General features: G+C 47.0%; 2 protein-coding genes and 3 non-coding genes across 5 annotated transcripts in view; 4 read left to right on the top strand and 1 right to left on the bottom strand.

The window, feature by feature from the left end:
* The window catches only part of LOC125445123 (purine nucleoside phosphorylase), a 37,113-nt gene extending 29,857 nt beyond the window's left edge, over nucleotides 1-7,256 (top strand). Inside the window, exons 4-6 of the mRNA XM_048517982.1 lie at nucleotides 586-761; nucleotides 1,915-2,105; nucleotides 4,220-7,256. Of these exons, the coding sequence (XP_048373939.1) occupies nucleotides 586-761; nucleotides 1,915-2,105; nucleotides 4,220-4,437 (585 nt within the window). The 3' untranslated portion in view covers nucleotides 4,438-7,256. The remainder of the gene's footprint in view (nucleotides 1-585; nucleotides 762-1,914; nucleotides 2,106-4,219) is intronic.
* Nucleotides 7,257-9,553: 2,297 nt separating this feature from the next.
* TRNAP-AGG lies at nucleotides 9,554-9,625 on the top strand. The gene has a single exon. It is a non-coding gene; the product is annotated as a tRNA-Pro (tRNA).
* A 10,532-nt stretch (nucleotides 9,626-20,157) lies between these two features.
* TRNAP-UGG lies at nucleotides 20,158-20,229 on the top strand. The gene has a single exon. It is a non-coding gene; the product is annotated as a tRNA-Pro (tRNA).
* A 387-nt stretch (nucleotides 20,230-20,616) lies between these two features.
* On the top strand, nucleotides 20,617-20,689 carry TRNAT-UGU. The gene has a single exon. It is a non-coding gene; the product is annotated as a tRNA-Thr (tRNA).
* Nucleotides 20,690-23,067: 2,378 nt separating this feature from the next.
* Nucleotides 23,068-25,572, bottom strand: LOC125445130 (ribonuclease-like). Its single transcript, XM_048517994.1, has 2 exons — nucleotides 25,346-25,572; nucleotides 23,068-23,673 (listed from the first exon to the last, which is right to left on the bottom strand). The coding sequence occupies exon 2, from the start codon at nucleotides 23,616-23,618 to the stop codon at nucleotides 23,175-23,177; it is 444 nt and encodes a 147-aa protein (XP_048373951.1). The 5' UTR covers nucleotides 23,619-23,673; nucleotides 25,346-25,572; the 3' UTR covers nucleotides 23,068-23,174.
* Between the last annotated feature and the right edge of the window lie 1,508 nt (nucleotides 25,573-27,080).

Here is a 27,080-nt window from a genome sequence, read left to right as displayed (position 1 = left end):
GTGGGTGGAATATGCTGAAATCAGCCGCTGACCTTATCCTGGATTAGGCTTATCCTAGATCAGCATTCCCCAACAGGGTGCTCATGGGCACCCACCTTACCACTGGGCACCTGTAGAGCTTTCAGAAAGTGGGTGGTGCCATTGGAAGACAGGACTTGTTATAGGCGGCCTTCAATCAAATGAAAGGGTTTCCTGTGGCTGTGATATGATTGTATATTCCTTCATGGTAGGGGATTGGACTTGATAGCCCTTGCGGTATCTTCCAACTCTGTGATTCTGTGGTAGCAGGTAGCCACAGGAGGCCTGGTAAACACCTGGGCTTTCCTTAGTCAGCGTATGATTCCTCCTTCAGGCTTTCCTTCTTCCTAAGAAATGTGAGGAGAGAGGTATTTCATTTGGCTCCGCTTCCTGTTGGCAGCCATTTTGGGCTTGGCTCCGTCTCCTACGGCAGCCATTTTGGGCTTGGCTCTGCCTCCTACGGCAGCCATTTCGAGGCGACCCTTGAAGGTTCAGGAAGGTTGTGGACTTCGTCCCAGCTGGGTGGAGCTTCCAACCTCTGTTCTCCCCACTCCATCCCCCTTCTAGGTGACCTTCCCGGTACGAGTCTTCAGTCTCCTCGGTGTTGAGACCCTTATTGTCACCAATGCAGCTGGGGGGCTCAACCCAGAGTACAAAGTTGGGGACATCATGGTGATTCGCGACCACATCAACATGCCGGGGTTTGCTGGAGTGAACCCTCTAGTGGGACCTAATGATGAAAGGTAAGCAGGACGAGGGATACTTTCCCTTTTATCCTCTGCCCCTGGGACTCCCACATCCAACCGGGAGTCAGGAGGTTAAGAGCTTGTGTATCTAATCTGGAGGAACCAGGTTTGATTCCCAGCTCTGCCGCCTGAGCTGTGGAGGCTTATCTGGGGAATTCAGATTAGCCTGTGCACTCCCACACACGCCAGCTGGGTGACCTTGGGCTAGTCACAGCTTCTCGGAGCTCTCTCAGCCCCACCTACCTCACAGGGTGTTTGTTGTGAGGGGGGAAGGGCAAGGAGATTGTCGGCCCCTTTGAGTCTCCTGCAGGAGAGAAAGAGGGGATATAAATCCAAACTCCTCCTCTTCTTCTTCTTCTTCTTCTTCATCATTATCATCATCATCATCACCCCTCTATGGTTACGAGAGGCAACAATTTGGGCCTTGCTTATTAAACAGTCTGATTGGAGGACTCAGAAGTGTGTGGACCTTTGTTCTCTTCCCAGAGACGAGATTGTTAATCTATCAGCCGGCCCCGTAAATGGTGAAAATGCTGTCAAGTTGCAGTGGGTGCAGCCAAACCTGTAGGGTTTTCTCCCATGGTTTTCAAGGCAAGAGATGGTTTGCCATTGCATGCCTCTGTGTTCAACCGCAATCTTTCTTGGAGGTCTCCCATGCAAGGGGATATATGGTGTCAAATGTCCCCTGGCTGCGCCCCCATGCCCCTCCACCTTCCCCCCCGGGTCCAAACACTGACTTCAAGACCTGATGCAAAAAAAGTTGTTTGTTTGTGGTGGGGGAGGGCAGCCATCCATACAGTGAGTGCAGGGGAGGCGCACAGAAAACTCAGATTTTGCACCAGACTACATTTTCCCCAGATACGCCTCTGCTCCCATGCAAATACTAACCAGGGCCAACCCTGCTTCTCTTCCGAGATCTGGCAAGATTGGGCTAGCCTGGGCTATTGAGATCTAACCCCTCCCCCCCCAAAAAAAAGATAAGATTATACAATTCGGAAGCCATTGGCCGTTGTTGTTTCTCCCTCCATCCCTCACTCATTTCACCAGCATCCACAACAGGTCTGTGGGAACCCTATAAAAAGGCTGTCTCGGATGCTTTTGTGTCTTTCTGGCTCTTATCTTTCTTTCTTTCTTTCTCCCTGTCCTCCAGGTTCGGGGCCCGTTTCCCAGCTATGTCGGATGCCTACGACCGGGACCTGCGGAAACTGGCGCACACGGTGGCCAGTGAGATGGGCTGTTCGGGGAGCTTGCGCGAGGGGGTTTATTGTTCGTTAGGTGGCCCCAACTACGAGACCATCGCCGAATGCCGCTTCCTGCAGCGATTGGGCGCTGATTCAGTGGGTCAGTCTGGGACAGATTGATTTGTTTTTTATTCGTTTATTTATTTTTCGATTTATAAACCGCTCTTCCCCTGCAGGGCTCAGGGCGGCGAACAACAACAATAATAAAACAGTGCAAAATACTGCGATCATAAAAACATAAAACAGCATAAAAACATTAACAGTAGATGACGAAACCCAACCGCTTATACGTCCCTGGGAGGCCACTGATAATAAGTTATTTCAGATTAGGTCCGGCTGGCCAGATGCAAAGGCCTGGTGGAACGGCTCCGTCTTACAGGCCCTGTGAAAACAGTTCTAGTCCTGCAGGGCTCTGATATCCCTGGGAAGTCTGTTCCACCAGGTAGGGGAACAGGAAGGGAGGGAGGGGAGTCTGGAAATGGGTTCTCTGATTTCTGTCGATGTGGTGTGGTCCCTCTGGGTAACCAATAGAACAGTGGTGGCGAACCGTTGGCACTCCAGATGTTATGGACTACAATTCCCATCAGCACCTGGCCATGCTGGCAGGGGCAGATGGGAATTGTAGTCCATAACATCTGGAGTGCCAAAGGTTCGCCACCATGGCAATAGAACACAGGGGTCAGACTCGCGGCCCTCCAGCTGTTATGGACTACGGTACTCATCATCCCCTGCCATCATGATCCTGGCAGGGGATGATGGGAACTGTAGTCCATAACATCTGGAGGGCCACGAGTTTGACACCACTGCAATAGAAGATGCTAAGACTGAGATGAGCAGTGGACCGAGACTGAGGCTGAAACGGAAATAGGTTTCTACACAGGGTCCACACATCTGGACTGGGCTTGGCTGAATTCCTGTTCCGGTCTCCCGTTGACGAAATGAGTTAATTTGGCCATTTTCAAATACTCTCATTTTGTCTTCCCAGTTTTTTTAAAAAATCAGAATATCACTCCCATTTCCCAACTATATGCAACCATGACTCTTGCTGCTGCTAACAAGTGCAGAAATAGTTGTTGTTCTCGGTAGGATTTTTGGAAGAATGCCTAGCAGCATAGTTTTGGGATCTTGACAGAGAGCCTTTAATATTTGACGGAATTGAGTTGTACAGTCTCCCCCCGCCCCCCACCTCGCCCCAAAGGGATTCAGTCCCGGAAGATCCAAATCATGCCCGTCTTGTGGACAGGTAACCTTCAACTCACCTGCTTTCTTCTTTTTTAAAATAAACTTTGAAATAAAATGAACCCCTCCTTCCCCTTCCCTTGCAAGCCACACCTCACTCCCTCCCCTCCCCTCACGCCCCTTCTCTTGCATACCACCCCTTCCCCTAACTTTCCTAGGGTGGGTGGGCCATGTCACAAAGGCACTTATTGAAAATCTAAGAAAGTACATCAATCAATATAACTGGGAAATTATTTTATAGAAAGGGTTTACAGACATATAGGAGTATCTCTCGAAAACAGAGGCCCTTTCCGCACACGCAAAATAATGTGTTTTCAAACCACTTTCACAACTGTTTGCAAGTGGATTTTGCCATTCCGCACAGCTTCAAAGAACACTGAAAGCAATGTATTGTCGAAGGCTTTCACGGCCGAAATCACTGGGGTGCTGTGTGGTTTCCGGGCTGTATCCTCTGAAGATGCCAGCCGCAGATGCAGGCGAAACGTCAGGAGAGAATGCTGCTAGAACACGGCCATACAGCCCGGAAACCACACAGCACCCAACACTGAAAGCAGTTTGAAAGTGCATTATTCTGCATGTGCGGAATGAGCCTAAGTAAATCTAAATTCTATCATCAATAGTCTAATTATCTAATAACCCACCCACCCCACTCTCATGTGGATCATGTAAAAGAAGAATTAAAAAAGTGATATTTAGAAGGAAAAAGAAAGAAACTCATATAGAGATCTTCAGGAGAAAAAAAAAAGAAAGAAGGAAGGGGAGAGAGAGAATAGAAGTGACCGAGGCGGAATAATTACCTCACAAGGTGTTTGTTGTGAGGGGGGAAGGGAAAGGAGATTGTGAGCCCCTTTGAGTCTCCTACAGGAGGGAAAGGGGGGGGATATAAATCCAAACTCCTTCTTTTCTATTAAATCATTTATAAGTTGAACAAAACATTACTCCGACTCACTTGCTTTCTTCTGTCCGTCTTCTAAGGCATGAGCACGGTCCCTGAGGTGATCGTGGCCCGCCATTGTGGCATGCGCGTCTTCGGCTTCTCCCTCATCACCAACAAAGCCGTCTTGGACTACGAGACGAAGGAGAAGGCCAACCACGCCGAGGTGCTGGAGACCAGCCGCCAGAGCGCCCGCGTCCTCGAGAAGCTGGTCTCCCTGATGGTGCAGCGCATCGAAAGGAATAACAACGTGGCCTAGCGACGGGGCTGTTCCGAGTGACCAGCGAGTCTCTCGCCGGCGGGCAAAGGTTTTCACACACCTGGAGGTGAAGATGCAGCTGACTCAAGTCCTTCGCCTCTTCCCCTCCAAGTCCCACATTTCCAGATTAAATCCTACTACTGAGTTTTCTGCCATATCGAATATTTCCCCAAACTTCCATTCTGCTCTCCTCTGTTTCTTTGTTCACCCTCCACCTTCCAATATAGTGTTTCTCTGTCTCTCTGTCCGTCGGTTGGATGCCCTCTCTCCCTCTCTGTTTCAGAATCTTGTTTCTGGATGTAGCTGCTGTTTCTGCTTCTCCTTTGGGGTCGCCAGTAACCTATTCCAGGGCACCTGAGGGTTTGCCCTTCCAAACAGTTGTAATCACAGGGATCTCTCGCAATTTAATTGTTTCCTGTTCTTCAGTTTTCTGAAGGTCAGATGTGTTGAAAATGTCCTCCCAAAATGCTGTTCGAAATTGTTGTCGTCACCCGGTCGGGTCTGGCCAATGAGTTCTTCTCTTGTCCCTGGTCTGTTCCCGCAGGTTGGGCCTCGGTCGCATGGATGCTATAATGTCTGCCTGTCTTTGGAGTATCCTTTGTGTATCCTTGGAGTATCCTCCCCCTAATACACCCCATCTTCTTTGCACCCCCAGTTTTTTGCTTCTGGTCTTTGAAGTCATCTCCGTTTCTCTTTCGTTGAGGTCTCCATATCGGCCCCCTCTTTCCAGTTGTCTCTCTTCTCCTGTCTGTCTTTCTGTTCCCTTTCATTTTTGGGGAGGATCGTGGACAGGAAGTGAAGGGACGGCTTTTTCTCAGAACACCACGAAGCTTGAGAGGTCTGTCCTGGTCCCACAGCACCTCTTCCTGAAGCAGTGAGTTCCTTAGATGCTGGTTTCACCTTCATGCCATCAGTCACAAAGGCCTTATTCTCACAAACAACGGTTGCAGATCGTTTCTGGACTGGGCCATTTCAGACTGCTCTTGACTGAATGCCCAAAAGCAAACAAACGAACAAAAAAACCTCCGCAAACAGGAAACTAGCACGTCAGAGATTCAACCCTGTTCTGCTAGTTTTCTAGGTTCAGGGATTTTTTTACGGAGTACTATCCAGTTCAGTCTGACTCGCAGTCTGGTGCATTCCAGATGCTTTTCATCTCTCCTGCTGTTCATATGAAGGACTAATTTTCCTGGGATCTATTGTTTGGTCCATTCCGTCAGCCTTTTCCTTAAAGAAAGGCATCTAGCAGGCCTTACATTCCGTACTTATCTCTCTGTGAACCAGAGGGGCCACCTTGAATTTTTCTCTGAAGGTCCTAGAAGGCATCTTTCCAACAAGGTGGTTCATGAAGAATTGGACAATCGTTTCCTTCCATAGCGCATGGGATAAAGCCATGGGTTTTGAATATCAGTCGGCGACGGACTTTGCGATTTGGGCCGTTGTGGCCTTCGCAAGGCATTGAGAGATGGCCCTTCTTCCATTTTTAGTCTTGGAACTTGACTAGAAGGTGGTCTCTCTCTTACACAGTTTTGATGAGGGAGTTAACCGTAGTTTCCCGTTGGCAGGAACAAATGTTCTGATGTTGACAGTTGGGAGTTCTGGCTCTTTGGCCCCTTCCGCACATGCAGATAATGCACATTCAGTCCACTTTCCCAGTTGTTTGAAAGTGGATTTTGCTGTTCTGTGCTGTAAAATCTACCATGAAAGTGGATTGAAAATGTGCGGAAGGGGCCATAGTGGAGTTCTAAGTGAGAGTCTTTGGATATATGTCCCTGGGGGGGGCAGGCTGTATGTCTCTTTTTCGTCTCTCCTTCCAGTTTCTAACGGAAGCGGAATGTCATGGCTGCTGTTACTGTTATTTCAGGGATATTGTGGTTGTTAGCCAAGAGCTTTTCCATTCCTCCTTGGTTTCCCCATACTGTAGGCCCCAACTGTTTTGAGGAAGAGGAGAGTAGAAAGCAGTAGCCGTTGCCAAGACGATGCTCATTAATTTCCAAAATCACCACAGACAATGGGGGGATTGCTCTGAGGTGGAGAAGGAAGGCTGGAAGAACAGCCACAGGAAAACAATCTTGGGTTATGTGACCTTCACCAATAAGCGAAGGTGTGGCCTTCGTCTGCCAACTGACCAGGAAAATAACCCAGCCGGCCTCCTCTTCTGCTTTTAACAGCCGCTTGATGGGCTGGAACCAGCAAGCGAAACTTTCCACTGCATGGAAAATGTAAGGGTCTCGTGTGCGCCTTGAAGCGCTGTAAACAGCTCAGCTAGTCTGAGAAGTTGGCAACCTAGCCCGGCCAGAATTGGAAACGTGCGTGGAGACTTTTGCCATCTGAACAGGGGCCAGAGAATCCAGCTTTCTGCAGCGTGCACTTACATTTAGGAATTAAAAACCAGTCCAGATATTTACGTGGAAGGAAAACTTGATTCAGGAAGACAATCCTAAAAGGGTGTTGTTTGTTCTTCAATCTGCTAGTTTCTCAAACGGGCATACCCAGGAATGGCTTCTGCCTACTTGAGCTTTCCCTAGCTTCTCTTTCCAACTCTATCTTGACTTGAACCGGAGAAAAGTCCCCCTAATCTTGCCAGGGTTGGGTCGTCGACACTGAGGCATCGGAGAGGGTTATGGGTGCGAGAGATGCCACCTGATGTCAATTGCTATGCTATGAAGTTCTCGGCGGGTTTAGACTATATAAAGAGAAGTATATATATATATATTTTTACAGGAGTGTTAGCATTCTGCACTTTTTATTTTATTTAAATAAATGGAGCCCCGGTTTTAAAAATGATAATATTAATTAATAATAATAAAACAAGATGGAACCAACAGAGTTGCCTGATTTGTTTACATTTTGGAGGGTCCCTCGGTGGAGTGGTCGGAGCTGGTGGATATTAGTCCTTCAGTCTCTCTACAGAAATTGGTTCAGCAGTTCTAACTAAGCTTTTGGATGACTTTTTCTCTGTCTCAGGGCTCATTCCACACATGCAGAATAATGCACTTTCAAACTGCTTTCAGTGCTCTTTGAAGCTGTGCAGAATGGCAAAATCTACTTGCAAACAGTTGCGAAAGTGGTTTGAAAACGCATTATTTTGCGTGTGTGGAAGGGGCCTCAGATCCAGATGAGGTTTAAATCCAAACTCTTACCATTAGTAAGTTACTGGCAATGAACAGCCCTATTCTGACAATTGAACTTGGTAGATCAAGTTAAAGTACTCCAAAAACAAAACAAAACAGAAGCATAGCTCCTCTTCAGGTTTTGGAAAGCCAAAGTTCATTGCAAGTGAAATATATACTGATAGTACACGTGTGTGTGTTTTTACCACTAAACCACAGTTGAATTATGGTGACCCTGTGGGGTTTCGAGGCCAAGAGACGTTTGGATATGGTTTACCAGTTTCCCGTCTCTGCACGGGCCAAGAGAGTTCTGAGAGAACTGGGGCTGGCCCAAGTGCTCAGATACCCCTGAGGGTCTACCCCGCTCTTTTATTAACATCACAATCCTGTTTCACAAGTCTGAGCCTGTTGAAACCAGTGGGTTTCCGACTAGAACAGCTGTGAGATTGCACTATTGTCCAGCAAAGTCTGTCAGTGGTTTCTGTGAGGGGCCTGAATGGTTCCTCGGCTTGCAAGAGAAGCGGGTCACGTCTAGGGTGAAATTCATGCATGCCCCCATGATATCCAGAATGAAGGATACAAACAGCAGTAAAGGTGGCATCATTTCACCGCATCTCAAAAAGGATATTGAGGAGATAGAAAAAGTGCAGAGAAGGGCAACAAGGATGATTGAGGGACTGGAGCACCTTCCCTATGAGGAGAGGCTGCAGCGTTTGGGGCTCTTTAGTTTGGAGAGGAGACGTCTGAGGGGGGATATGATCGAAGTCTACAAAATTATGCATGGGGTAGAAAATGTTGACAGGGAGACATTTTTCTCTCTTTCCCACAATACTAGAACCAGGGGGCATCCATTGAAAATGCTGGGGGGAAGAATTAGGACTAATAAAAGGAAACACTTCTTCACGCAACGTGTGATTGGTGTTTGGAATATGCTGCCACAGGAGGTGGTGATGGCCACTAACCTGGATAGCTTTAAAAGGGGCTTGGACAGATTGATGAAGTCGATTTATGGCTACCAATCTTGATCCTCTTTGATCTGAGATTGTAAATGCCTTAACAGTCCAGGTGCTCGGGAGCAACAGCCGCAGAAGGCCATTGCTTTCACCTCCTGCATGTGAGCTCCCAAAGGCACCTGGTGGGCCACTGTGAGTAGCAGAGAGCTGGACTAGATGGACTCTGGTCTGATCCAGCTGGCTTGTTCTTATGTTCTTATTTCAACACTGAGCAGCTGTGTACCTATTGTAAGAACACCTCACTGGTTAGATTTCAGATTCAGGTAGGTAGTTGTGTTGGTCTGAAGCAACAGAAAAAAGTCAACCAGAGTCCACCTTTAAGACCTGCAAAGTTTTATCCCAGGTATAAGATTTCACGTGCACGCACAGTACAAATTCGATTCACTTCGTTATGGTTGTGGACCAATAGTAGATGTACCAAAGCAATGCAAAAAAACCCCCCTTAAAGTGTCATTTTTAAAGTACAAAATTGCAATATTGTGAAAAGTAAAAGAAGTTTAATACGCAGCATTTAAACACATTTTAAAACCCTGTAAGGCTCTGCCGCGTTGCGCACAGTCAAAAACTGTCTTTCCCAGTTGGATTTCAGCCTGCCACACATCCATTAAAGGCTCAGGAGTCCTGCCCAAAGGAAGGGGGGCATTTAAGTGGGAAAGCACCTTTTATTTACTACTGCAGAAGGCATGTGCTGTCCTTGGAATTGAAAGGATTCTTTGAGATGCAAAGAATCCAGAGTGTCTTACGGAAATAAGTCTGGAAACGAGAGAAAGAAATAACATAGCAAAACAAAGGTTTTTCCCCCCCATAGTCAAAGGAGTATCATTTCTATACTCCAAAACAAAAACTCCAGGAAAAATTTTTTTCCTAACCTAGACAGTGATTTTATTGTGCCGCTAGATGGCGCCGATATCACCAGGACACTTGGTGATTCAACGTGGCATGTGTTTGAGTTTGGTACAGAAAGAATGTGAGGACACAGCTGAAACAGCTGGCTCGTTGGTCTAGGGGTATGATTCTCGCTTAGGGTGCGAGAGGTCCCGGGTTCAAATCCCGGACGAGCCCAACTTTTCCCCTCCCCATCTTAAAATAGATCGCCAGATCTTTCCTGTCATGCTGCTGAATCGTCTTTTTAGGGCAGCATCAAGAAGGATGCTATCAACTTCCCTTTTTGTTCTAAACTTTACCCCTGGGCACAGAACTCCAGGTGCCCTGGATTCATTATGTTTTCTTGTAATAAAATGAATATATTTTTTAAAGGAATCCTATTATATACTTTTGATCTTGCCTTAAAAACCCTCATCCCCATTCTATCCCAAAGAGGCACAGACCTCAGTCTATACTAGGTTAACATAAGCCAGAGTTTATTTGGACAGAGCACGTGGTAGGAGAAATAATAGTGAGGGGTAAGGCAATGGTGGGATCCAAAAATTTTGGTAACAGGCTCCCTCACCAGCCCCCCCTCAGCAAATTGGGCAGAGGTGTACCTAGGCACACCTGAGCCCTGGGCAAAACCTGAGTTGGATGCCCCCCCCGCATGGGTAGCCACCCCACCACGACCCCCCCAAATTTTTTTGCACCAGGTCATTTCTAAATCATCATCACATTATAGAAAATGCCCCAACTCACAAATCTGAACACAGCAATGGTGAAACACACAGGTTCTTTGATAGAGACTGGTGGGATAAAAGGTACGAAAGGCTGAGAATCAATGAATTACGGTACCTGAAAGGGATTAACCCAGTTCAGGGAGTTACATTATTAGTCGCAATTGCTATATGGAACCTTCACGTTCAAAGGCAGGATGCCTCTCGGGGAGGCGAGGGCATGGAGATGGAAAAGCGGACCCAGTTAGTAACCCCCTCTCAGCACACACAAATAATTAGTAACCCCCTCTCGGGAACTGGTGAGAACCTGCTGGATCCCACCTATGGGGTGAGGCCTGGAGCATCTGCATTAGACCGAAACGGAGAAGACCTGCGTTCACACGTACACTTGACCATGAATCTCACTGGGTGACACTGCATTTTGCTACTTATGCCTTTAAAAATGGTTTTAAGTTGCAATCTTCAGTATATTCACCTTAGGGGGGTAGACTGTGACTCAGCGGTCGAGTACATATTTTTAGAGCCAAAGTTGGTGTCATCTTATGTTTGTCGATGTTTTAAGTGGAATTTTAATGTGATTATTTTATTGTTCCGTGTTTTAATAATTGTACACCGCCCAGAGCCCTTTGGGGATGGGCTGTATATCAAATTTGAAGAAGAAGAAGAAGAAGAAGGAGGAGGAGGAGGAGGAGGAGGAGGAGGAGGAGGTTTGGATTTATATCCCCCCTTTCTCTCCTGCAGGAGACTCAAAGGGTCTTACAATCTCCTTGCCCTTCCCCCCTCACAACAAACACCCTGTGAGATAGGTGGGGCTGAGAGAGCTCAGAAGAACTGTGACTAGCCCAAGGTCACCCAGCTGGCGTGTGTGGGAGTGCACAGGTTAATCTGAATTCCCCAGATAAGCCTCCACAGCTCAGGCGGCAGAGCGGGGAATCAAACCTGGTTCCTCCAGATTAGATACACGAGCTCTTAACCTCCTACGCCACTGCTGCTCTCGATTTGAAGAATAAATAAAATTTTAAAAATAATGCTTTCCCTGCTAAACCCCAGCACTAGGAAGGGCTTCCACCTCAGAGAAAGTAACTGATTTCTTAATTCTGAAATTGATTACCTTGTCTTGTCTACCATATTTCTGCATATATCTTGCTATTTGTTGAAACAGGACACCTGCAGATGCTTCGCAGAGCACCAAAAGCTTCATAGAGCACTTCTTGAGGACCGCTGTTAGAAGACGCTCCATGGCCCCTTCCGTACATGCAGAATAATGCACTTTCAATCCACTTTGCAGCTGTGCGGAATAGCAAAATCCACTTTCAAACAATTGTGAAAGTGGATTGAAAGTGCATTATTCTGCGTGTGCAGAGGGGACTTACGGGCTAGATTTCTGGATATTAGACTATTTGTAAAAAGCAGAGCGGCAGGAGCAATGTAGCAAAGCCCGATAGTTTGGCAACTCACAAATGAAAAAGAGCCCACTAGAGAATTCCCACCAGGGCTGGTTGCATAGTTTAGGGGATTGAGGCAGAGGCCTTGTAAGCACTGGCGTAATGCCCATTGGGCGAGGTGGGCAGCTGCCCAGGGCATCACCTTGTGGGGGGCATCAAAATGCTGGGTTCGTTTTTGGGTATTTTTAGTGGTTTTCCATTTTTGGCCTGCAGGGGGCACGGTTTTTAGTTATGGACTCCCAAACGGGGTGCCCCTATCCCCCACTGTTTCCAGTGGGAGCTAATAGGAGATGAGGGCTACAGTTTTGAGGGTCCATAACTTTGGCCCCCCTGAACCAAACCTCACCAAACGTGGGGGGTAGCATAAGGACAGTCTCCTGATGATACGCTGGAATTTTAGTGCTGATATGTCTAAAAATGCCCCCCCTGCATGCACCAATGTCCTGGTGCAAAACAAATTTGGTCGGGGTGGAGTGGCCGACCGGGGGGGGGGGGGGCATCCAACTCAGGTTTTGCCCAGGGCTACAGTTTGCCTCGTTACGCCCCTGCTTGTAAGTCAAGGGCCAAGTTCTCAAACCCCCCTCGGTGTTCTTTTAACATGCCAATAAAGGCTTCTGTTCCTCAAACCCCCATGGACTCTGTGCCATTTTGAACGTCTGTTGTTTTGCTGTGCCAGGTTTCCCTGGCAGAGTTCCCTCCGCTTGGCCCGTTGCCCAGCAGCTGAAACAATACGGCTTGCTTCTCAGCCCTGCCATTAGTCCAATTAGATCTCTCACAGGGACAGCTGGCTGAGGATTTTCCCACAATGCCTCCTGCTTGAGCCAAAGTCACCACCGAGTGATGGGTAATTGCTGGGCCAAGGTTGATATTCTTGGCCTGCCCCTCCCCTGGGTTTCAAAGCGGATGTTTGAGAGTGCAGGTACCATATGAAGTTTTACTGTTTTCGTCTTTCACCCGCCAGGTTAAGCGACTCTCAAGGGGCATTCGATGAACTCCTTAAGCTAATTTGTGTGTTAATGAGGGAACGGCTGAAGAGCCTTTTCTCTGTCTGTGGGCTTCGATGAATTGTCCTGTGTGTGTGTGTGTGTGTGTGTGTGTGGAAGAGAGGGGGAGGGAGTTTATTTGCACTTTATTGAACAAACTTTCAAATGCACCAAATCCTCCCATGATTGTGCCCCTTGTACATGAGAGAAAGCTGAACCCAGAGAATGTTAATACTGAACAAACACTTAGAACTGGGGCTGCCAACTTCCAGCTGGGGCCCGGAGATCTCCCGGAATTACAACTGATCTTACAGAGATCTATTACAGAGAATCGGGTAACCTCAAAGGGTGGGTTCTATGGCATTACATATTCCTTCCCGGTTCCATCCCCAGATCTCTAGGAATTTTTCCTCAGACCTTAGCAACCCTGCAAATTAAAATTTGCAATATTTATTGTGTTATAGTATTATACATGCTGTTTTTTTTCTGTTGCAAACTGCTCTGAGCCTGCAAGGGGTGGGGGATATAGAAATGTAATAAAGTAAAATAACAAAACAAAACAAAACAAACCTTTGGGCTAGGCCAGGGGTAGGGAACCTTTAACACTCAAAGAGCCATTTGGACCCATTTTCCATGGGAAAAGAAAACACTTGGACCCCCAAATAATTTTTGACATTTAAAATAAAGATAACACTGTATATATTGGGGTTTTTTACCTTTTACTCTGCTCATTCTGAGAAGCGCATGGATGTGTCCGCCCTGCTGCCTGCAGGGCGGGCAAGGATGGGGCCAGCGGCCTCGCCGATCACCGGGAAAGCTCCCGCCCCGCTCCAATGGGACAGGCGAGAGGGGAAGCCCGCAGTGCAGCCCAGCCGGCTGCGGGCATTTGGTGCGCCCACCCTGCTGCCTGCAGGGCAGGCAAGGATGAAGCCGGCGGCTCGGCTCATGGAGCCGCAGTGTAAGGGCAGAAGAGCCGCATGCGGCTCTCGAGCCGCAGGTTCCCTACCCCTGGGCTAGGCTGAGGGGAAGTACCATTGCAGATTTTTTTAAAAAATCAGGTTTGATCTCTAATGTTACACCTCTGCTGTTGCCTCCCCGGTGACGTCTGGTACCACAGTAGCAAATAAGGGCATGGTTTGCAAAGCAGCTGGAACCTATAAATAACCATCCTCGTTCTCCAGGGAACCGTGGGAGCTGCAGTTGTACGAGGGAGGCGAGAGATCGCTCTTACGATTCTCATTCTTCTCGGGAGGGCATGCTAGTTGAACTGCAATAAAAAGCATTTTTTCTCTCCTCCCCCTTCCTCCAATGTTCAAGGCATCGTACATGGTTTCCCCTTTTTTCCGTTGTATCCTCCCAACAGCCCTCCGAGGTAGGCGAGGCTCAGTTTATAGGAGAAACCTGAGGTGGCTTTCGCAACAAAGTGGAGTGTCGAATGTAGGCCTCCCAAATTGTAGCCCAATACATCAAACGGGCCGGTTTGCAAATGACTTGTGGCCATAAAATCACTGAGAGCTGCAGAGAGCTGGTGAAAAATAGACCACCTGGTAGATTTTATTGTATTGTTTTATGCTGGAAACTGCTCTCTGTAAAGGGAAGGGTGACCGACGGAAGGATAGAAGATAGCAGGGAAGCAAGGAAGCAAGGAAGCAAGGAAGCAAGGAAGCAAGGAAGGAAAGAAGGAAAGAAGGAAGGAAGGTTTAGTCTGAAACCTTTTCATACATGACATCAGAGGTGGGATCCAGCAGGTTCTCACAGGTTCCCGAGAGTAGGTTACTAATTATTTGTGTGTGCCGAGAGGGGGTTACTAACTGGTGATTTTGCCACATGATTTTTGCCTTAGTTATGCCCCTCCTCTCAGCAGTAGCGTGCAGAACTTGAAGCAGTCTAGCAGGAGGTGCACCGGCGTGCGTGGCAGCCTGCGCCTGCGTGCATTCGTTTCCCACCGAAGGACCGGCGCAGTGGCTGCGTCCTTGCTACAGCCCCGCCCAGGAATGCCCCGCCCCCGGAATGCCTGGCCCCGCCCCCAGAATGCCCCGCCCAGCCCCATTGGCGCTACGCCACAGTTTGAATCCCACTACCATGGGAACCTGTTACTAAAATTTTTGGATCCCACCACTGGGTATACATTTAAAATAAAGTAAAAATAAAAAGCCAGGGGAAATTTCTCACGCTAATTCTGAAATTGTTACTAGACTTTTTTTTTTCTAAACAAAGTCAGACGTGAGGTAAAGGAACTGTGAGGAACACCCTCCGGTCAAATTAAGCAAGACCTCGAGGGGCACAATTAAAGTCACTTCTAAAAATGTCCCCCTTCCTCCCAAATCCAGGTCTGACCGTCTGGACCCCCATAAATCTAAATGTCACAGGAATGTATCACTATATCTAGCACTGTAGATTCCTCAGTTCTCATCTGCTGTTTTCATGAGTGCTTGTTCAGAAGGCCCTCCCTGAGGGACGTAGCTGATCAGAGCGTGAGAAAAATCCCCGCTCCGTTCGCGCACGCGCATCCACCCCCCAAAAACATCCCCAACGTAACAAAGTTTCTGAACAAAGTTTAGACAGAAATAATGAGGTCTCTGGCTGGGCTCAGAGCACCTGCGTAGCGGAGGGACAATAATTGGCAAGGAGGTATCCCTGCGAGGATTCAAAGTCTGCTGTTAATCTAAACAGCATTTATTTCTGCTTGGCTCGATTGCACCAGGGGTCTTATTAAAGTCGTGTTGCTTGTTTGCTGCCATTGGGGATCCGGGGAGCCGCCAAGAAGCACTGGGGAGATAGTTATTTACACAACTGCCGTCCCCTTGGGTGTGAGTCTGGCAGAACTGCTAAAAGAAACAGAAGGGAAAAAAATCAACTCAACTTCAAGGCCGGGCGAGAACATGATCTGGTCACAGGAAAGTGGATCACGTTGACTCGTGGTGTTGGTCTACCTAGCCCTGGTTCCTTTTGACCGATGTGCGCTCGGTGGCTATTCCCAGTGCTGTTACGGGAGATCCTTAAACCTGGAAATATCTGGGGGTCTTCTGTATGTGCTTTGTACCCTACCTCTCACCATTTCATAGCAGCAAACAGGAGCAGTTATATGGTGCTTTTTGGTGATTCTGTAGGGGTTTCAAGGTCACACACAAACAGAGGTGGTTTGCTGTTGCCTGACTTTAGGTAGCCATCCTGGACTACCCTGGTTGTCTCCTGTAACCAGGGCCAGCAACCATGATATGAGAGGATCGGGGCTAGCTTATGCCATCCAGATCGAGGTGATACTCTTGGGCTCCTTCCGCACATGCAGAATAATGCACTTTCAAACTGCTTTCAGTGCTCTTTGAAGCTGTGCGGAATGGCAAAATCCACTTGCAAGCAGTTGTGAAAGTGGTTTGAAAACGCATTATTTTGCGTGTGCGGAAGGGGCCTTGGAAAACATTCCTGTTCTCAGTTTTCACCACTGCCTGCAAGGCTGCCTCCCTCATTTTGAAGGCAGGCTTTTCTCTGCCTGCTACCTCTGTATTGAGGTACCCTGCAATGGTTTGTTTTGAATGGGCTTCTGAAGCAAGAAACGTCACTAAATTGCTCTATCTTAAATACATCCAGATCTATTGTGAGATTCAGCCCCCTTCCGCACATGCAGAATAATACATTTTCAATCCACTTCGAAGCTGGATCTTACTGTGCGGAATAGCAAAATCCACTTGCAAACAGTTGTGAAAGTAGATTGAAAGTGCACTATTCTGCATGTGCGGAAGAGGCCTGAAGGTTAGACAAACCGCAATTCAAACACAATTAATAGGTTTCATTGGCAGCAGAATGACATGTTCTGATCACAGCTGTCATGGAATGATGCTATCGCTACAGTAAAGGGAAGTCACATATGACTGTGAAAAGCATCTTTGCCTTTTGATCTTTTGGAGGGAGGACAGGAAACTATGCAGAGGTGCTAGGAGGCAACGTCAAAGGCCCAAGTTACCTCGTGGCCTGAACAGAGTTTTCCTGAGAAGGGGAAAACAAAAGGTTTTGGAATTCCATCTTGAGATGTGGTCAGAGAAGCATCTCTGGGCCATGGGTTCCCGGAATGGGGACAAAGAACCAAAAGGAATGTAACCAGTTGAACAATCTCTTACTGCATTTATGTTTTATTTCTTTGATTTCTGTTAATGTAACCAGTTGAGCAATCTCTTACTGCATTTATGTTTTATTTCTTTGATTTCTGTTAATGTAACCAGTTGAGCAATCCCTTACTGCATTTATGTTTTATTTCTTTGATTTCTGTTAATGTAACCTGTTGAGCAATCTCTTACTGCATTTATGTTTTATTTCTTTGATTTCTGTTAATGTAACCAGTTGAGCAATCTCTTACTGCATTTATGTTTTATTTCTTTGATTTCTGTTAATGTAACCAGTGGAGCAATCTCTTACTGCATTTATGTTTTATTTCTTTGATTTCTGTTTTTCAATAAAAATCGTTGAGACCTCACCTGGTTGATTGGAGAAAAGAACCCAGGTTTTACTGAAACAAGCGTGGCTCTCCCAGGCTTGCTTTCATGATAATGGCCATGCATGTACAAGATCGACATGGATCTAGGATGGTTGCCAAGTACTGAGGCTCATGAGATTGGTCCTGATGAGGCAATGGGTAGGGTTTAGTAATGTCATAAAGCGGGACCTAATGGTGTCACACTGAATAGTAGTATTAATGGTCGTAGTTCTGCACACTGCTGGATATGGTATTATGTGGTATTTGTGTGAATGCATGTGGTCATAGGGATTTGAACGTTCACGCCATTGCGCACGGGTGCCAAATGCAAAATGTAGTGGTTCAGTAGCAAATCTCTGGCTCCTTCCGCACATGCAGAATAAGGCACTTTCAATCCACTTTCACAATTGTTTGTGTAACCCCCATGCTCAGAATGGGTTGACCCAGTAAGGGGTGGAGACTCAAAGCAGCAAGAGGCTGCAGACCTCATGTAGTTTGGAGGAGACAAGGCTACCAGACTTGGACCTTGATTTGTATTTCTTTTTATGTTTGTAATGGGTGAGAGTTCTCCTGGAAACCTTCATCATGTTGAATCCTGTTCATCAAGCCCTTGGAGTCTTCAGGAGCCAACCCACTTGCAAAGAAGAATTGGACTTGGCAGTATCAGCAGACTGTAAATAGAAGGACTTGAAAATGCTACCTGAACAGGACCTTGAAGTGTGATGTTAAATGTTGATGTTATATGTTATATGTTAAGAAAGTAAACCATTTTGTTTTTAAAAATTGTTGTTGCAAACTCATTCCAAGTTCTGCTCCACAGAGCCCACAGATAGAGGTTACATTTGCAAGTGGATTTTGCTGTTCTGCACAGTAAAATCCAGCTGCAAAGTGCATCAAAAGTGGATTGGAAGTGCATTATTCTGCATGTGCGGAAGGGGCCCTCATCTCCCATTTCTACTCCACATCAGCAGTCCCCACCACCAACTGGTCTCCAGTTTGCAGGGAAAATAACATCATAGAATCCACCCTCCAAAGTTACCGGTTTCCCCAGGGAAACTGGTCTGGTTTGTTTGAAGATCAGTGGTAATTTCAGGAGATCACAGGCTGGCAAACCCTAGAGAAGGCAGCAAATTAGTTGCAGAAAACAAATCTCTGCAAATCAGTTGCAGAAAACAAATCTCTGCAAATTAGTTGCAGAAAACACCTTATGCTGCCACGTTCTTGGGGGAATCTCTTCTCAATCCCTGCTGTGTATACTAAAGGGACTTCTCATGTTCCAGACACTTGATATAGGCTCCAGGACTGAACGCCAATACCAGAATTCTCATGGAAGGTGGGAAGCTATCTTGGGAACCTCTGGACTCCTCTCCTATTAGCGGGGCTACTCCGGGAATTGCAATGGAGCAGACCCAGGGATTGGGACGGTGTTATCTGGGGAATGACCTTCAAATCCACACGTTTCTTCTATCAACATTTGGCAAACGCAGGAGGTTTTTTTTGTTGTTGTTGGTTTTGCTGAGAAGTAAATATATAGGATTGCAGTCTTGGATAAAAACGGACAGATGGGTTTTTGCTCTCTTTCACCCTGGAACCTGAGAAGACGCCTCTTAGAGGGCTATCTAGTCTGGCATTCCGTTTCCCACAGTGCCCCGCCAACTTCACAAGCATCTCAAAAAGGCCAAAGTCTTCCTCTTTGTATTGTCCCCCCGCACAGCTAGTACTCAGAGGTACACTGCCTCTAACTATGGAGGGGCCATTTAACCTTTGATGGCCCTTTCCTACATGGATTTTGTTGAAGCCTTTTTTAAAGTCAACTAAACCGGTCACCGCCATCTTCTGACAATGAATTACATAAATCTGTTATTTGTGGTGTGAAAAAGGATCACTTGGTCGTAGTCCTGTGTTTATTTACTTTTGAGGCAAACCCGTGCCATTCAATGAACTTACTGCCATTCAAAAGACAAAATCAGAGCAGCATTTTTGTTAGAGATTCTTGGCAGAAAATAGAAATGGTCTTTGACTCTACAGGCAGGAATCTGTTTAGTTGGTCTATTGTAGATTTAGTGTGGCGCTGTTTATCCGTCACGAGTTCAAATTTTCCTAAAGTACGGCTTTAATATTAAAATTCTCCTTTTTAATGTACCGTAGATACCTCTATAACAGGGGTCCCCAAACTACGGCCCGGGGGCCAAATGTGGTCCCCTGAAGGCATTTATCCGGCCCGCCAGGCATGGCGGCGATGGCTCCATTCATGTGCAGTGGGGGCTGAAGGGAGAGGAGGAACCGGCCCCAACGGCTGTTGATTGCAGTTACATGATGGCACCCCCAAATCTCCATGAATATTCTGACCCAGAGTTGGAAACCTTACACGTGGCAACTCCTGCTCCGCCCTTCCCTCTCGGCTACTCCATGTGTTGCTCTCAGGCTTTCTGTTCCGCCTCACTCCCATTGGCATCAGCCAGGCTGGCGAATCGCTCGCTGGCTGCTAGGGAGGAAAGAACCCAGGAAGATACCTGATCCTGGGTTAGTTGGAATGCTTCATTGGGAAAGTTCTGCTTTTTTTTTTTTTACAGGGGAAGGTATTCCACAGCCTCCCCAACAATATTTGGAGCCCACCCTGTACTTGACATACCTTTGGTCACTGTTCTAAAAATAGACCATGACAGAAAGGCTGAAAGGTGAAATCAAACATTTTACAATCATTTGTGCATAGGAATTTGTTCATAGTTTTTTTTAGTCCGGCCCTCCAACAGTCTGAGGGACAGTGAACTGGCCCCCTGTTTAAAAAGTTTGGGGACCCCTGGTCTATAATGTGGCGTTGGAGTTTCATATTCTCCAAATGTTGGTAAACTTCATAAACAAATGGTTACATTATTATGGCAAAGCTACTATTCAACGATAGCCAATAAGGTCATTTTAAATAATACTGGTGGACAGCACAGGACATTCAAATGTTGGCTTTGTCTCCGTGCTTCCATAACTCCAAATTCTTGCCAGTAGATGGCGCTGAGGTGCAAACCCCACATAATTACACAGAACAAAACTAGTTTTCCGTCATCTGTAAGTACTGACTGGCAAACACATCTGAACAGCTGGCTCGTTGGTCTAGGGGTATGATTCTCGCTTTGGGTGCGAGAGGTCCCGGGTTCAAATCCCGGACGAGCCCAACTTTTGCAAATTCGCTTTAAATTCTTTAGAATGACATGGGCCAGACGTGGATTTAATCTATGCCGACACCCAGTACGGACAGCAGAGTCTTTCAGGGAATTTCCCACTGGAGCGATGGGAGAGCTGAACTTCCAGGAGAGCTGAGCCAAGCTTTTATAAAAATAGATCTGAACAGAGATAGGAAAATAGATCTGAACAGAGACGTAGCAAAGATTTATTTTATAAAAAGAAGGTAACATGGAAAAGACGAGAAAGTTTATCAAACTCATTAGGAGACTTGCAAGGATTCTTTATTGTGACTGTTATGTAATTGTTATTTGGTGTGACTGTTATTTAACTTGAGAATTTTTGCTAGATTTATGGACAAGACTTTCTTTGTAAAACAGGCTCCATAGCTCAGGGGTTAGAGCACTGGTCATGTAAACCAGGGGTTGTGAGTTCAAGTCTCGCTGGGGCCTTTATTAGCAGATTTGGACTAATTTCCAAGCATGATGATTATAGCTGTTTTTGTCTATGGCAATTGCTTTTTTCCTGTAATTTTAAGTGGCACAAGTTATACCCAATCTACAGGATCCTAGCCCACATTACTGATACCTACTAGTGCTAAAAGTCCCACATACTGTTTACGTGCATCGATATCCTCTGCCTCTTTTTGTCCTGCTTCCAAAATGGGATTTTGCATTTGCTTTTTTTAATGGACCAGAACTATTCAGTCCTGTGTTATTTTTTAAAAAAATTACTTTTCATTCTTTGCAGGAATCACATTTTTAAAAGGAACGGTATGGAATCTCTTTTGTCCTCGCTGGGATCCCTTAATAGGGAAGGGGGGGCATTCCGTGCATGCTCAGAGGAACTCTTTCCGTTTCTGATACACCTTTCCAGGAGCTGAAATACTCGAAGGCTGGACTCTGGATTTTTTTAGATTTCATCCAAAAACGATTGAGAACTTTATTGCCAGGAAAATGTAGCGAGGGATCGTCTTGGTGTGTTTGTGGGTGAGTTTAAGTTCCCTTTTTGGAATAAGGACACATTTAAGGAGGCATTTAATCTCAGGCCATTAAGATAAACCTGGATTTCTCCATCTGCATCTCTCTGTCTTTGGAAAAAGGAGGAGGTTGCGTGATTCTCTGTTCTCCATTGATTCCACCACTTGGCTGATTTCTCAAGATAAATTTGAACCAAGGAAAAACAATGCCAGGATTCCGCCACTAGGTGGCAGTAGGGCACTGAATCTCACCTGTCGCTTTTTAAAAGCAATTGGGGTCCGATTCTCCCTTCACACGGCAAAGGTCTTGGGGTCAAATCCAAAACAGACCCTTTAGGGTCTGCAACACAGGTGAGTCACGCTGTCACCAATCCGCCCTTGTTGTCAAGCTTGTGTGCATGTGTGTGTTTGTCCAAAAGTCAGGGCTGCCTTATCCATTAGGCACTTTAAGCATGTTAAGAAATTTTAGGGCATGCAAAAACAGGAGCAGCAGTGGCGTAGGAGGTTAAGAGCTCATGTACATAATCTGGAGGAACTGGGTTTGATTCCCAGCTCTGCCGCCTGAGCTGTGGAGCCTTATCTGGGGAATTCAGATTAGCCTGTGCACTCCCACACACGCCAGCTGGGTGACCTTGGGCTAGTCACAGCTTCTCGGAGCTCTCTCAGCCCCACCTACCTCACAGGGTGTTTGTTGTGAGGGGGAAGGGCAAGGAGATTGTAAGACCCTTTGAGTCTCCTGCAGGAGAGAAAGGGGGGATATAAATCCAAACTCTTCTTCTTCTTCTATAAATGGAGGGAAATTACAGGAATTGGGAAGAAAAAACAACAATTCAAAATGAAGATGTTTTGTATGTTCATCCACAAACAAAGCTGACTTCCAGTTTTTAACGGCTATGCACATTTTGAGGTCCGTAGAGGCCAACAGGACATTTTTTGGAACAATGACGACCTGTCCCCAGTGGTTTGTTGAAGCAAGTCAGGGAGTTGAATACAAGAGTGTTTAGGGCCTACGAAAATCCTAATGTGGGCCAGTCAACAGCAGTGGTAGGACTCAAATAATTTAACAACCAATTCTGGTGCTGGGATTCAAATAATTTAACAACTGGTTGTTTACAAGCACCATTTTAACAACCGGTTCTGCCGAAGTGGTGCGAACCGGCTGAATCCCACCACTGCAACAGTACATATTTCTCATCTGGGAAACATAAGAACAAGCCAGCTGGATCAGACCAGAGTCCATCTAGTCCAGCTCTCTGCTACTCGCAGTGGCCCACCAGGTGCCATTGGGAGCTGGATGTGAAAGCAATGACCTTCTGCTGCTGCTACTGCTGCTCCAGAGCACCTGGTCTGCTAAGGCATTTGCAATCTCAGATCAAAGAGGATCAAGATTGGTAGCCATAAATCGACTTCTCCTCCAAAAATCTATCCAAGCCCCTTTTAAAGCTATCCAGGTGAGTGGCCATCACCACCTCCTGTGGCAGCATATTCCAAACACCAATCACACGTTGCGTGAAGAAGTGTTTCCTTTTATGAGTCCTAATTCTTCCCCCCAGCATTTTCAATGAATGCCCCCTGGTTCTAGTATTGTGAGAAAGAGAGAAAAATTTCTCTCTGTCAACATTTTCTACCCCATGCATAATTTTATAGACTTCAATCCTATCCCCCCTCGGACGTCTCCTCTCCAAACTAAAGAGTCCCAAACACAGTTACCCCTCCTCCTCCTTCTAGTTACAGGTACAGAACCAACACAAAGATATTTTATTTTATTTTTAATTTGAGGTCATTCGATTTTACACGTTGCAAAACTTCCCAGAACCCCTAGCCCCACCCCTGAAGACAGGCAACCCGGGTACAATGCGGATTGTTTTATTTGCAAGAGACGTCACCAGCTTGGCCTTCTTCATAACCATGAATGGGGCAAAGAGTGAGATGGTGGAGCACCCAGCAAGCTCCCCGGTCTAGTTCTGGACTTCTGTCTCCAGGTGCACCGGGAAGCCGTCCTCGCAAGCGATGACGATCCTCTCCACGTTCCTGGTGACCTCGTATTTGCAATCGGGGGCCCAAGAACCCCTCTGCAGCTTGCACAGCGTGAGGGGGAAGACGTCGGCACTTTCCCGGAGGTCACCCGTGGTGGGCGCCCCTCCGTCCCCACAGACCTCGATGATGCGGGGGGTGTCGGCGTGCACAAAGGTGTTGAGGTGCTTGCAGTGGTGCGGCGTGGCCATGTGGCGCCTCTTCATGAGGAGGTCGCAGTAGCGGTCGGGGTTGGGGACCTCGGAGGGGGGGAAGTCGAAGTGCTCGCGCAGGAACTTCTGGTAGCTCTCTGCGGAAGCTGCGGCCAGCCAGGCCGCCAGCAGGAGGAACGAGGCAGCCCCCCTGAGGCGGAGTCCCCTGGACGCCATTACTGTGTCTCGCTGTCTGAAGAGAAGGTCTGAAGAGAAGGAAAGATGAGTGGACCTGAAACAGGAGGGAAGGAAATCAGCCCAGTGTGTCCTGGAAACACAACTGATCTCCAAGCTGCAGAGATCCGTTCTCCCAGAGAAAATGGCCGCTTTAGAATACAGCTCCCCAACACAGTGCCCACCACACCCGCTAACACCTTTCCTGGTCTTTTTAGAAGGTGGGTGGAGTGACGTAGGGCTTTTGCCAGCCATCTTTCTAATTGGCCATGAGAGATTTGGTTGGCTGTGCAGATATTTTAAAATATTGCTTGGGCGGTAGTTGCCACTACATCACAAGGCTCTTCAAGTGTTAGCTTTGAAGAAGACAAGAAGAAGACAAGAAGAAGAAGAAGAAGAAGAAGAAGAAGAAGAAGAAGAAGAGGAGTAGTAGTAGTAGTAGTTTAGATTTATATCCCCCCTTTCTCTCCTGTAAGAAGACTCAAAAGGGCTTACAATCTCCTTGCCCTTCCCCCCTCACAACAAACACCCTGTGAGGTGGCTGGGGCTGAGAGAGCTCCGAGAAGCTGTGACTAGCCCAAGGTCACCCAGCTGGCGTGTGTGGGAGCGCACAGGCTAATCTGAATTCCCCAGATAAGCCTCCACAGCTCAGGCGGCAGAGCTGGGAATCAAACCCGGTTCCTCCAGATTAGATACACGAGCTCTCAACCTCCTACGCCACTGCTGCTCTTCAAGTGTAAGCTTTGAAGAAGACTAGAAGAAGACTTTGGATTTTAACCCCCCCCCCTTTCTCTCCTGTAAGGAGACTCAAAGGGGTTTACAATCTCCTTCCCCGTCTCTCTGTAAGGTCCCCATTGAGGAGAAAAGCATGGTATAAATGAAGTCAAATAAAATAACATACTGGTTATTGCGATGAATAAAACAAAGAAGAGAATGATCGAAGCTGCTTTAAGAAAAGCAGAGTATGAATGTAGTGAAAAGAAATGTAGCAAAAACAGAATACCAGTTCAGGCACGTCAAAATGGGTGGTCACAAGGTGAGTGTGTGGCTAAAGAGATAGCACACAGCACTGGCTACTAGTGTGGCAAGAACGGAAACCAAACCAAACCCCCTTCGCCCGTGAAGCTGAAGTCCTTCCCCTCCGTGCCAACCATGGAACGTTCCAGTCTGTTCCTTGTTCTATTAGTCCACAGGTGTCAAACTCGCGGCCCTCCAGATGTTATGGACTACAGTTCCCATCATCCCCTGCCAGCATCATGCTGGCAGGGGATGATGGGAACTGTAGTCCATAACATCTGGAGGGCCGCGAGTTTGACACATATGTAATTAGTCCAATCACCTGACCGTTTTAAAACTGTGAAAATAATTTTACCGAGGATTATGCGTGGGGCGTGGATGAGAATGAATGCAGCCGTATCCTTCCATCTCGAAAATGGGGGACACATTCTGTCCTTTGCTGGGGTTACCAGCCTGCTCCCCCAGTGTGAGAAACCAAGCCCAATTACCCACTGTACCCCACTTCTGCCCTGCTCTGGTGCAAAAAGTTGCCCCAGAAGTACTCTCGCTTTCCCCGCGGAAAGCAAGAAGCACTCACGGGGCAAGAGGGAGCACATTGGAACAAGATTTCTTGCTCCGGTGCGCTTCCGGTCCTGCCGTGCGCCCCAGCACCGGTGGCAATCGGCCCCCATCACAAATATACAACGTAACCCATTTTGGTTCCCCAAACCTACCTCTAAGATGCTCCGGTCTCTTCTGACACCATCCCTGGCTACGAAAACAAAGGAAATAACAATCCAGAGGGAGGGAAGCACATAGTTATTAGGGACAGGTAATCAGGAAGGCTGGAGGACAGGAAATTCCAGAGATCTTCCCAAACCACAGAGTGTCACTAAATGCCAGAGCTCTCTCACATTTTGCTGAGCTGTCCCATCATTAGAAGGACTAGAGGTTTTTTTTATCAAGTGGGAACACCGCCGGATCCCCCAGAAACCATGGCAAATATGGGCAAGAAGTTAGCCTGAACACGCCCAGAGTGGTTCAGATGTTTCCGCCATTAAAGGTGTTTTCCCAACGTATTTCTGAAACGGCTGCAGTTCACAGCTGTTTACAAGAATGGTTTCTCTTACTCTCAAGATCACACGGCTTCCTCTAGCTAGTGAGGCTGGCTGCCGGTTGAGTCACCCTGTTGAGAAATGCGGTGATTCATTCACTCGAGTTTTAGAGACACAACCACACAACACGTTAGTCAACGGGTTTGTATGCAGCAGTCCCTATTTACCCTGCAGCTGAGAAGCGGTCGATTCCCTAGCTACGTATTGTTGAAGGCTTTCACGGCAGGAATCACTAGGATGTTGTGGGTTTTCCCGGTTGTATGGCCGTCTTCCGGCAGTATTTTCTCCTGACGACACCATTCTTTGTCCCCTGACAAGTTTTTGTTTACGCAGATTAGCCTTCTGTGAAGTGTCCCGCCATTTTCCCTGCTCACCTGCTTCCTTGTTTTCATGCAACCTTCATTTGGGGAGGTTGCCCGCCATCTTTCATCAAGTATTGTCGCTAAGTCATTGTCGCCTTTGGTTCTAGGGTAGAATTTGAGTAATTTTAGATGTTCATGGATTGCTACCTTGTTTTCCGCCAGCACGGCCAATTGGTTCATAGGTGCCATAGGTTCACCACCAATTGGCCGTGCTGGCAGGGGTTGATGGGAATTGTAGTCCATGAACATCTGGAGTGCCATAGGTTCGCCACCACGGGTCTAGGGTTACTTTGCTAGGCTGGCCATGTCATTTTCAGTAAGTTTCATGGTAGAGAGCGCATTCGAACTTGGATACCCTCAGTTCTAACCAATACACTTTTTTTGTGGTTTCTCTGGCATATACATCACTGAGGCCCCTTCCGCACGTGCAGAATAATGCACTTTCAATCCACTTTCAATGCACTTACTTTGCAGCTCTGCGGAATAGCTAAATCCGCTTGCAAACAGTTGTGAAACTGGATTGAAAATGCATTATTCTGCATGTGCGGAAGGGTTCCTAGTTATGTTTTAAACTCTGAAAACCACCCTGAGCCCAACCCTGGTTGGAGAGGGTGGGATACAAATTTAATGTACTACTACTACTACTACTACTACTACTACTACTACTACTACTACTAGTAGTAGTAGTAGTAGTAGTAGTAGTAGTAGTAGTAGTAGTAAGACTAGATTAATATACCCTCTATTGATTTGCAAATTGATTCGAAAGTACGTGAGCAATAAACTTATGCTCACAGAATCCATGCCCTTCGAGGAGAGACTTAGGGAGCTGGGGATGTTTGGTTTGGTGAAGAGAAGGTTAAGAGGTGACATGATAGCCCTGTTTAGATATCTGAAGGGATGTCACGTTGGGGAGGGAGCAAGCTTGTTTTCTGCTGCTCCAGAGACTAGGACAGTGATGGCGAACCTATGGCACGGGTGCCAGAGGTGGCACT

Source organism: Sphaerodactylus townsendi, linkage group LG15, assembly GCF_021028975.2.
Source record: "Sphaerodactylus townsendi isolate TG3544 linkage group LG15, MPM_Stown_v2.3, whole genome shotgun sequence".
Classification (NCBI taxonomy): domain Eukaryota; kingdom Metazoa; phylum Chordata; class Lepidosauria; order Squamata; family Sphaerodactylidae; genus Sphaerodactylus; species Sphaerodactylus townsendi.
This window is presented reverse-complemented; position numbering and strand designations above follow the sequence as displayed.